The following is a 12,642-nucleotide window of genomic DNA, read 5'->3' as shown; positions in this document are numbered from 1 at the left end:
CAACTATATTTGATTTTTCTTTGCTCTTAAGGCAGAGTAAAAATAAAAAACTTTGTACCAAAAAGATAAGATATTACTTTAGGAGAAAAAATAATATGTTATTTACTACTACTAAAACAAAATAAAAAATGTTGGTAAAAAAAACAGATGTCTTTTTTAAACAAAAATAATTCAACCAGCTATATTTGAGTTTTCTTTGCTATTAAGGAAGAGTAAAAATAAACTTTAAATAACCAGTAAAAAAAAATATAATTAACAAGATTTGAGTGTTCTCTGCCTAGTAAAATCATAGAAAAACTTTTCCAATATATACATACATAGCAGCTCTTCAATATTCCCTAAAAAAAAGTATCCTTTCAATCTTTTATTTATTTTTTAATATTTTTTTATTTGTGTGCTCTTGTAAGACTATTTTTTGTGGTGGTCAGAGTTTGAATCTCAGACCTTACATATATGATACATTATCCCTACCAATTGAGTTAGATTCACGAGGACCACTCTCGTAAGACTTTGCTTGATGATGATAGCCATGCTTTTGAAAAATAATAATTTTAAAGAAAATATAGTGCAAATTGGAAATCAAGAGCACCTCCTAGCCGGCCTCACTCACACATGAACATTATTAACTTATGGCCGGTTCACATAATGAGCAAACTTCTCTTCTCATTTTCATTGGTCTCATCTGCTTGTCTGTCATAAACCTATTCTCATTTTGGTCGGCCAACAAACAATGAGACACATTAGGTGGTTGCCTTTGAAAATTTCCTCTATCCTTCCTTTTTAAATAATAAAAGAAAAAACCTTTATCCTTTGACTCTTGAACATTTTTCCAATAATATATATTACTACTATTTTGGCACTTATATGGAATATTATATACAGTTAACTACTCCCCTTTGGTTCATTTTACATTTTATTTTAAAGTTTATATTGGTCATTTAATTTGATTAAATGGTAACAACTAGGGTGGAAAAAAATATCCGTACCCGCGGGTATCCGCAGATAAAATCTGTCACGGGCATAGGGCTGATAGCCAAACGAGTATCCGCGGTTAAAATAACGGGTGTTTAATTACCCGTTATTTTATGAACACGAATACAGGTTTGATGATATTCATGCTCGCGGGTATCTGTACCCGTTAATAAATCAAGTAAATTACTAAAATATCCATGTGTATATATATGAGTTTGATATCTAAAAAAAAATCCTAGTTTACTCGTGTGATTCTCTATTCTTTCTCTCAAGGATTTTTTCAAAAATTTCTAGCTTTCATTTGAAATTTTTTATGCTTTTTGGATGTTTATTTGGATTTTAGATGTTATTATCCTTTTATTTTATTTTAAGAATTTGTATGAATTATCTAAAAATTATATGCATTATGGTATGATGAATTTGCTTGAGATTATGTAAGAATTATGATATTTTTTTGGATTATGAAATATGAATGGAATATGTTATGCATAGATCTTTAAAAGTTGAAGTTTGTAGGTAATTTAAAAAGTATTTATTTATTTTTTTTGTAAAAAAAATTAATTAATTCAAAAATCTACGGGTACCCGTGAATATCCATGGGTATCTAAATATCTATGGATTACCCGTATAGAGATACCCACACGGATACCATATTTATCGAACGGGACGGGGACAAATATCATACTTACCTGTATCCATGGATACCCATTGACATCCCTACTATTTTCCATCTATTTTGTTAGTTAAAGTCAACATTTTTAACACATGGCGCTGTTGTCGATACTCAATCACAACGTCGTGTGTCACAGATGTTGAATTTGACTATGAAAATGGATAGAAATAACTAAATTGCTACCATTTAATTAAATTAAAGGATGAATATGCAACTTTTTTTTTCATTAGGGGGCCAACATAAACCATGTAATTGAAATAAGGAAAATTACATCATCAATTCATCAGATCTAAATTATATTATATTACACAATGACCGTTACAATTTCTAATTCATCAGCATTAAGATATTTTTTGCCAAGCAGATGTGACCAATGAGACACATAAGGTGGTTTTGATAAATTTAATGTATCAAATTATTTCACTTTGTGAAAATTAAAGATGATAAAGGCTTTTTAATAACTTGGTTAGGAATCTAAAGGAATAAGATAAAGTGTATATAATAATGATTACATGTGAAAAAAAACATTGAAAAGTCTCACTATTATGAAATGGAGATTAAAATACCCTAGTTTTAAAACTGGGTGTAGTTATAACCCTATTAAAACAGAAACAATCACAATGATGTCTTGGAGCTTGGTTGGTAGCTCCATTGACATTAATAGGTAGGAGTTGGGGTTTAAACTTTGAATTTCCCACTTTTCTATACTCAGTGTGCGAGTTTAGCTATTAAACCACTTGACAATAAAAAATAAAAAAACATGGTGACTTTATGAAATGAAGTTGAAAATTATAATGGCGCTCACCGTTTTAAATCGGTTATTTATAATACACACTTAAAATATCATGTTAAAAGTTGCAGACACATCAATGATGATCCTACAGACATATTTAAAATTGAGAACCATCAGTTAAAATATGTTTTGCATCCATGTGAGCCGTATTATTCCTCATTCATCAATAATAGTATGCTTTACTTGCTCACCAGAAGCAGAGGAAAGGAAGCAAAAAAGACATTCGCAGCATAACCATTCAAAGAAAACTCGATTACATCGTGAAACCATGCCATTTGGGCGGTAGTTTCCGTTTTCCTTTATAACTGTTGATAACAATCTACAACTGTCTTTGCATAACTGTTCTTGAAATCTCGACTTTCATGCTTTTTTTACTGGAGTGTTACACTTATAACACCTATGCTACTACAGGTAAGTTTTGTTCTCTTGTAAACACCAAAAAACAAGACAAAATATTAGACATGAATTCTAATCTATGTTCCAAGTATTAAATACGGCATAGAACTAAATAAACAAGACTTTCCGATTCCACTAACAAAAGCTTAGTGGAACCGAAGAAAACAAAACCTACTGTTTGATTTCACTGTGTTAGTAAACTCTACCTTAAACTTGCATTCACAAAGTTCTGTGCTTATGATTAGAATATGATGACACCAACAGTCATCTTGTCACCATGATCACCATGATGCCTTCTAGAGGATGAGGATTGTCATCAGATCCGGTATCATGTCCTTCTATGTTCACGACCTTCCCTCCTCTGTCTGTAATCCTCATGGTCCCTTCCACGTTTGTAATCCCCATCATCCGGGCTTCGTTTTCTTCGTCCGGAATCAATCTTCACATCTTGTCTGTAATCCTCATCATTCCTTCTACGTTTGTAATCATCACCATCTGGGCTTCGTTTTCTTCTTCCAGAATCAACCTTCACATCTTGCCTTCCACTATCTTCAGTTCTCTTCCTATAATCTCTGTCATCCCTCCTATCTAAATGGCTGTCGTCTGTTTTTCTCCTATCATCTCGACTAGCCCGTCTTTCTGTGTATCTATCATCTAAGTCTCTTTTTCTCGAGTCTAGCTCATCTTTCCGTCGGTAATCATCATCTCCATGTCTTCTTCCCATATGCCTTTCTATGTCTTTCTTGTCGGCATGAAAATCCGGATCTCTTGCACCTCTTTCTAGTCGCGCTTTATCATCTCCATTTCCTTCAAGCCCTCTGCTTCTATCGCGATGCCTATCTCTGTTATTCGAGCCTGCCATCTCCTGATCCCTACGACCTCTATGACTATCATCTTTAAAATTCTCCTTCCTGCCTTTTTTATCATTTCGGTCATCCCTTTCATGTCGCTGGTGTTTCATTTCTCTCTTTGGACTTTCCGTGTTATCTCCATCAAAAACCATTTCGTATCTACACCATGAAATTGCAGTTGTTCGTTAGAACAAACATAATCACAGGCAGTAAAAGACAAACATATGCAATCAAAAGTACAGACCTTGCTTTATCTCCACCCCGTTGGGCATTATTGTCCTTCATGATAAATTTTGTGGGTTGTTTCATTGTAGCATCTCCAGTGCAATCCTTAGCAATATGATCTGTGGAACCACATTTGAAGCAACCACCACCTGCAGTCGTAAATTATTGTATTAACATGGAGGGTTAGTTTCAATCGTTGACAACCAAACATAGGCTGGCATTCTGTATGATGCCATAAAATGAAAGTATAAAACAAATGCTTAGAGTGATATCATTACCCTTATTATCTTTCCGCATGTATTGTGACCACAGTTTTGAAACACTTTGACTAAAATCCACATGTATCCTTCGATCATCAATCAAAGCATTATCCATCTGCAGATCAGGAGGCCATGAAGGAAAAATAAGTTTTTTATTCATCTAAGAAATAATTATGTATATGTAGTTGAAATTGTAAGTTTAAACTAAAAATTACAAAAGAAAAGAACAACTCTGCAATCCAATACATCCAAAAGGCCAATGCAAATTGAAACAGGATAACAAAGCAAATAAAACAGCTAAGCAAGCATATTAAACACTAGCGAAATTATCATTATCTTTAGGAGATAAATACGCCAAACCCACTTTGCGGGATAAGTCTTGGTTGTTATTGTTGTTGTTTAGGAGATAAATGCAATATTACATATGACGGATAATGCAAACCAAGGAAGATTATGTAAGGTATACATAAGCTTATCAAGGAATTAATAAACCTACTAAAACTTCTGGTGTGCATGAAGCTAAATAGTGTCATTTACTGCCCAGAAAAAGAAAGACAATATTATTTAGGAAAACAACAGGTCAAGATCTCCAGCATACCTTAAAATATGCTTGCTCACATGCCAGTTTGTCTTCAAACTCTGTCACGGTGCATAAGCATTAGATACCATTGATTGCATTAATAACAAGAGTAATTACCACTTTTACAATTGCAGGGTAGGTTTGAGATACTGGGGTCTTAAGATAATATCAAGAAACTCTCAAATCTTAACATAATATCAAGATAATATAAGATATTTATAAGTCTTCTAACAGTAGCCTTTCAATGCAGATTCTCACTACGAAGTCTAAAAGGCCATTTAATGATGGAAAAAAATCGGACTCATTTAAACAATTGATAATTATAAATTCCTGGATGAACTTTAAACTGCATAAATTTAACACAGATTGTGGACATACATACTGACCTATAAAAGCATAGCATAAACTGTCGCCGGTCTTGTGATCACGGATGATTTCAGCCCTATCATCAAATATTTTAGGTGAGAACAATATGTACAATATACAATATGATATTGCTAAATGTGTAAACAAGTCAAATCTTCAGTATTACTCACGATGAGACAGTTCCAAAGCGTGAAAATATTGTGTGCAAGTCCTCATCCTATGGTTTAAAGAGAAAAAAAATCATTAATTGTTAAGAAAACACAGAATGCTACCTCGGTGATATGAATGGGTAAAAAAAGCAAATTATACAGATCCATAAAAGAGCATAAAAGATTACCTACCTCAGTAACCGGATTCAATTTACAGACAAAAAGTACATTATCTGGAGGTTTAACCTCAGCATCAGGAATATCCCCAATCTAAAATAAGGAAGAAAGGGAGTTATACAAAGGCATCGTAGTCAGATGAGAAATCACGAAGTACTAAGATTTGTGCAACATATACTTACACTCTCAAGCACAACTGCCCTAGAATGTGCTTCCTTTGATCTAATAACCTCTTCAAGTTCTCCTGGGTTTAATTGTTCATCCATGGGCACCCAATCATCTTCAAGTCGGACTTCATCATCAACCTAGTAAAATTGCATTTAGTCATAACTTTGAAGTTCAAACAGGTGTTCTTACTAAAGACTGTAAAATTGAAATATTCACTGTAATGTTTGATATATGATTATAAATACATAAAAAGTAAACACAACATATTCATCCATATATAGATGATGCTGTCATTCAATTACAGATTAGTCATACAGTCACAACATATATAAATCAATTTGTAAATTGTAATATCACAATTCACAATAATCCAATAATCTGATAGTCAATTCTTGATTTGCTGTTGTAACTTACAAACATGGCAGAAAAAAAAACAGGTTGAATACATTAACCATTTATATAGAGAAACAAAAATTTATTTAAGATTGAAGAAGAATCACAAAAAATAGGGGAGGGTGTGTTACCCTCCTGAACTAGGTGAAAAAAATAATGTATCAAAATTAAACAAATTAACAGTGTAAATTAAGCTGAATAGATCTCATATGATCCTATCCTTCTGCATATCTAACAGGAAAAACCTTTAGGAAACCACAAATGAAACGCTAAGGGTCTCTTTGGGAGGGGGATTTTGGAGGGCTAGGTCTATATTTTAATATATATTTGAGATTTTCCCTAAAATATATATATATTTGAGATTTTAAAAAAAATTGAAAGAATATCATGATATATGGTCATATAACAATTCAATCACACTTCATTCCTCTCCAATATACCCCTCCCAAACAGACTCTAAAGTAACAGGTGGATTTGCTCCATGGTTTGGCAATCATAAAAGGAACTGTTCCCAAGTTTTTCAAACTTAACTAATGTAACTTCAAGCTTATTTCTTTAAAATGTGTCTGAAGAAATAACAGGTGGATTTGCTCATGTAATCAAATTAAGACAAATGAGGTCAATGATTTTTTTTCAGTTGGAGTCATTCTCAGTTCTCACAATTAATGCTCACATAATAGAAAGGATCGCTGATAAATATAATCTATGCTATGCTAAATGTTGCTTGGTTACAAGCTATAAAATTCAATTCTGCAATCAACCCTTCCTTACCTCGTCTTTAGGTTTTCCTTCTGGTGAAGCATCAGGGATGAACTCAGATAGTTGAGGAGGATCATCAAAAGGATCTTCCAGGATGTAAGTGTGCTTGATTCTGTTCAAGTAATGCAAGATGAATATATTATAGTCTTCTCAAAAAGACAAACTAAAATACCTCTTTCAATCCACATTTCTTAGTAGTTAAAAATGGGTACCGACCGGATATTTTTAAATGGTCTTCCCTTTCCATCTGCATAAGCCTCATTAATTCTAGTCAAAGTCTCAAATCCTTCAGCGACCTCGCCAAAAACCTGCAGAGATGGCATACCTTAGAAACCAAACAAATAACTTTGACAATATAAAAGTTGATAGAGTAAAGTAATAGCTAAGTTGCTTTTGTTATAATAGCTGCCTCTGCCAGTCAAGCTTCTATTTTATGCTTTTATTATATAAAATGTAAATGCACATGTGCTCTCTATTGTAGAAGTTCAGTTGCATAACTGTAGAGTCGTTAGGACTTGTCTAACAAGCTTAAGTGCACCGTAAGATGGGTTTCATGTTCTGAAGCTACCAATCAGAAAATACAGTTTCAGTTCCATCATTCACTTTCTCTCATTCTATAAATTTAAAAGTCGAATGACATTAAAATAATGAAATTAGTATTTAATGTCAAATAGAATTGGGTAATACATTGCTTGAATGAACCCAAAAGTGAAGAACTAGGTAAATCATATGACCAGTTCTCGACACAATTCTCAAATAAGGTACTGCAACAGAAATAACAGACAGGTCTCATCTTCAAGCTCTTCACAGATAATTTGAAAGTAACCAGATGAGGTCTGGTGAAGATAGAAATAGGGATGTTTGTTGGGTGTTACTGATCATAATTCAAATCCATGTGATTTAAATGACTTCTGCAAACAAAGTGGGATCAAAAGGAAGTTGACTACTATTTCTATTTCACAACAGATCAGTGTGGCCAAAAGGAAAAAATGAACCATGATGAAGATGGTTTGTTACATGTTATCGGACAAGTACATTTTCAAAAGCATGGAGCAAACTATCTTTCGAGCTCATTTTACATTTAGAATTTATCGTTGACAAAATTATAAGTCTGTTAACTTTGCAGCGAAAGTGAAATTTACAAAAGATATCTATCCAAATCCTGAATAAGTAAATAATTCAGTGTATTCAATGCAATGATGCCGTGTACCCTGCGAAACAATCAAAGCAAGGAAAGGATGCCTAGAATACTTACAGTGTGCTTTCCGTCAAGGTAATCAAGGTCATCACGCAGAGTTATATAGAACTGAAAAAAGAAACAAACAAGAAAAAGAATAGTAAGTAAAAGAATAGTTTATCCGATGCAAGGTTGTTAGGGAAGAACACATGTTGATCAAGTAACAGTAAATTAATCATCAAGCTGCCACCAAAATCAATGCCATACCTGTGAAGCATTCAGATTCTCTCCTGCACTAGCCATGGCAACAGTTCCAGTCTTAGAATGCTTTAGATCAATATGAATCTCATCATTGAAAAATCGAGCTTGATCCCCATAAAGAAACCTGAACAATCAGAAGGTCGTTGCACAAAATGACAACATCAAGTCAGAAATTTTGCAATCAAGATTACTTCTTCTCATGCTCTCACACTCTTATCTGATGCTCCCTATATATATTGTAAGACAACGATCTAACAAACTTATAGAATGAAAAAGGAAAATCTCAATATATATTGTAAGACAACGATCTAACAAACTTATAGAACGAAAAAGGAAAATCTCAAAATTCTGTTATGTGAATTTAGTAATTCACAATATATCATATACAGATAGAGGAGATAACAAATACCATATCTCCAGTGCAGAGAACTGGCAATTTACACAAGTCCTACATCCAAATAGATTGGTTAAATCCGTAGAGAAAACAAACAAGGTTTTTATTGCTAACTGAGATCCATTCAATGAGCCACAAACCTAAACAGTGGATAAATATTACAGAGAATCTCCTCTTTCAAGAAAAAATTTGAGAATGTCTTGTCTCTCCCTCCCCCCATTCACTCTCCTCAAATCCAAAACTTTCCCATATAATATTTCCCTTTTTTATTTACCGTCAATGTTAGAATAGGTCCTACAAAATCCTAGTAATAAAACCCTAGTGATACAAGACTTATTACTACTACTCCAGTAAGGATTCAAGTCAAATCCCACAAAATCCCAAGACTTTTTCTTACCCTGGTGAGCCCCCATGACCCAATTCACCTCAAAAAAAGTCTTGTGACCACTACTAACACTCGGCATTTGGAAGTGCTAGCTGGTAGTAGTGAATCAGTAAGAACAATAAAAAAAACACACATTTTAACAATACAACAATCACACTTTATCCCACTAAGTGGGGTCAGCTACATGAATCAAATTACGTCATAATGTTCTACCATAAACCATATTTCGATCCAACTAAGTAATCTCTAGATATTTCTTAACAGTTTCTCTTATAGTCTTTTTAGGTCTCACTCTCCATCTGATCTACTTTCCTTACTATAGAATCTACCCGTCTTCTCTCAACATTTGGAAACCACCGAAACCTAATTTCTACTGCAAGTGTCATTTTTAATCTTGTCTCATCTAGAAATAAAAACAAAAAATAAAAAACAAAAACTTAACTCAGCTTCATAAATTTATTGAAATATTAATTAATTAATTAATTAACAACCCTAGAAAACACAATTATGAAATAAAAACAAGAGTAAAAGGAAAGAATGAATTAGGGAATGTTACTTGTAGATAGAATCACCAGCAGTGGCAGTTCCAGTAGGATCACCAGTCTGAGCAGTGAAATCTTTTTGAACAGTATGAAATAAACACCCATTGTAATATTTAATCCTAATAACAAAAACAATGTTAAGATAATGATAATGATGATTATGTGAAGAAAGGAAGAAAGAGAGAGAGAGAGAGAGAGAGAGAGAGAGAGAAAACTGACTTGCAAAGCTTCAAGAAGTTTTTGCAGGTTAAGGGACATTTTTGGGTGTGTAAATCTATAACCATGTCGCCTAAACTCGTTACCATCAGTACTGACATTGCCGCGACCGAGAGAGAGAGAGAGAAACTCTGTCTGTCTGTGATAAGCGAGGAGGTTCAGCGAACCACGAACCAATTCGCAAGTACCAGAGAGATCTTGCCACCCCCTTGCCGTTTTTGTGAGTAGCCGGGATCGGAAATTGGTGGGAGCGGATTGGATAAGCTCTGAGTACGAGGGAGAAAGTTGTACAAAATTGTATTAAATTGGTTTTAGAAATATCAAATAACATTTTTCATTAATTAATGAGAAAAATGATATTTGTACACATAAATTGTCTCATTTGGTTGTTCAAATAACACGACTCTATTAATTTAATGTTTTAAGTTAATTTTTATATTTTTTAATGAAATTATTCATAAATGTGTAGAATATTGTAAAAAAATAGTAAAAGATATAGAATTTTTTAACCAAAAATAAATTAAATATGAATTTTTTACCGTAAAAAATATAAAAATTTATTTTAAGTTCATGTTTTGTGAAAAAATTCAATTTTTTTTTAGAGAGATTTTTAAAATGTAATGAATTTTTCAGCAAAATTTATTCTAAAATATGAATTATATATATGATTTTACTTTAAAAGAGGGACTAATAAATCATGTTTTCTGAAAAAATTCTATTTTTTTTTTAGAGATTCTTATAATGTTATGAATTTTTCAGCAAAATTTTATTCTAAAGTATGTATAATACATATGATTTTACTTTAAAAGAGGGACCAAAAGTCAAGATGAAATTTTTTTTAGAGACTAAAATTTGAAGAGATTTTTTAGAAGGTCTCAAACGAAAAGTTGACATATTTATAGGGATCAAAAACATATTTAACCTTTTTTTAAAAGGAAATGCTAATATGTGCCATTATGGCTCATGTTAAGAATTCCACTGATAGAAATTATGTATCGGAAATTGTATTAATTTATTGGTCAAAATGTTTAATATTAAATTTTTTGAAATAAATTTCTACCATTAATGGAATGCCATAATGTTTAACATGTGTCTTAAGGGCGCAAGTTAACATCCATTTTTTTAAACATTTCTCTACTTTTTTTTTTTTTTGGTTAAATATGTTTTTGGTCCCTATGAATATACCAATTTTTCGTTTTAATCCCTCTAAAATTTCCATTCAACTTTTAGTCCCTATAAAATTTTCAATCATTAGTTTTGGTCCCTATTTTTAAGTTAATTTTTGTATTCTTTTTTTAAAATAAATTGTGCAGAAATGTGTAGAATATTGCAAAAAAATATCCAAGAAAAAAAATTAAATTTTAAAAAGAAACACAAATTAAATATGAATTTTTCACCTTCAAAAATATAAAAATTCATATGAAATTCATGTTTTTTTTAAAAACTTCTAATTTTTTTTAGGAGAAATTCTTATAATATTATGAATTTTTCTGCAAACTTTTATTCAAAATATGAATTATACATATGAGTTTACTTTAACACTTTATTTGGTAGAAGAGAAATTCTGAAGAGAGAGATCAAAGAGAGAAATAGGAGAGAAACTAGCATTTTCTCTTGTTTGGCACACACATGAAAGAGAGAAGAGAGACAAATCTGAGATGGGGCCCACATATTTTTTGTTCTCTCCAAAACAAAGTATAGAGAAGTTGCTCATTTTAGTATTTTTACCTTTTTACTCTTTAATATGTGATGTAGTGCAACACACCTATGTTGTTGTTATTATATCACATGTGACTTTTTTTTCTTGGGTTCATTTAATTAATATTAATAAATCATTTTTTTTTTTAGATAAGCCAGGATAAAGGACAGACATCAAGAGGAAACAACGACATTCCAACTAATTTGGTGTAACCGTCCGATTTTTCGCTAAATTTATTTTTAATTAATTATTATGTGATTATTTGTGTTTGGGTGTGATTAATCATCATTGGGTGCATTTTCATGGATTACCGTATTAGAAGGGTATTTTGGTCATTTGGCGGATAAGGGTAAAATGGTAATTTTGGTGAGAATTATTTTTAATATTTAGTGAGAACCCTTATTTTACTAAGTTACTAGTGTACTGATTAGTTTTTACCGTTTGGTGACCGTTGGTTATAATTTACTGTTGTTAGTAATTACCGTTGAGTGTATAGAAACTTTTTAGAATTGTGTTAGAATGGGTTAAGCCCATTAGGATCTAGAATTTAGCCCAATTGAGTGGGAACACACCTAAACCTAAAACTTGGAGAGGAATTCATTCATTCATTTCATTTCACAAAGTTAGAGAGAGGTAGAGAGAGAAAGTGAGTGAAAGGAAGAACAAGGGTTAGCAAAGGGGGAAACTTGAAGATTGGAGAATTAGGAGCTAAAGTGAAGCTCAAGTTTGAATTGATCATAACCTAAGGTAAGGGGGTTTGTCTTCATCATAATCATGATTGTTTTGTTTGCAATTTTCTTTGTTGTATGAAATGGGTTGATTGGAATGAATTGATAATTGTTGTTTAAATTCGTGCTCTTGTTTTGGTGAGAAGTTTGAGTATGTTAATTGAATGATAAATGAATTGTTGATGATGAAATTGCAAGTTCATGATGTATGAAAATGGGTAGTTTGTAAATTATGCTCAATTAGTGAATTATGCATGGTTGTTGATGAATTGTGATAAGTTTCATGATCAATAGATGTTGTTGTTGTTAAGTGATGTTATGGATGCTAATTTATGGCTTGGATATGCATGATTCATAATTTGTTGTTGTGAAATAAGTTGTTGTTGTTGGTTTGGTGAAAATGGGTACTTATGTGTTTTGCTCAATTGTTGGATTAGGATATTGTGTTGTTGAATGATGGTTGAATTCATGTCTAAAT

At 32.1% G+C, this 12,642-nt stretch overlaps 1 protein-coding gene across 1 annotated transcript; it reads right to left on the bottom strand.

Moving 5' to 3' along the window:
• Nucleotides 1-2,646: 2,646 nt before the first annotated feature.
• On the bottom strand, nucleotides 2,647-10,010 carry LOC25502342 (peptidyl-prolyl cis-trans isomerase CYP59). The gene is made up of 14 exons (XM_013589680.3): nucleotides 9,741-10,010; nucleotides 9,536-9,640; nucleotides 8,207-8,324; nucleotides 8,018-8,068; nucleotides 6,979-7,070; nucleotides 6,775-6,874; nucleotides 5,625-5,747; nucleotides 5,458-5,535; nucleotides 5,287-5,333; nucleotides 5,137-5,192; nucleotides 4,769-4,809; nucleotides 4,189-4,285; nucleotides 3,930-4,059; nucleotides 2,647-3,844 (listed from the first exon to the last, which is right to left on the bottom strand). Exons 1-14 carry the CDS (start codon nucleotides 9,836-9,838, stop codon nucleotides 3,163-3,165), a joined length of 1,818 nt encoding a protein of 605 aa, XP_013445134.1. The 5' UTR covers nucleotides 9,839-10,010; the 3' UTR covers nucleotides 2,647-3,162.
• Nucleotides 10,011-12,642: the final 2,632 nt, after the last annotated feature.

Source organism: Medicago truncatula, chromosome 8 (assembly GCF_003473485.1).
Source record: "Medicago truncatula cultivar Jemalong A17 chromosome 8, MtrunA17r5.0-ANR, whole genome shotgun sequence".
NCBI lineage: Eukaryota > Viridiplantae > Streptophyta > Magnoliopsida > Fabales > Fabaceae > Medicago > Medicago truncatula.
This window is presented reverse-complemented; position numbering and strand designations above follow the sequence as displayed.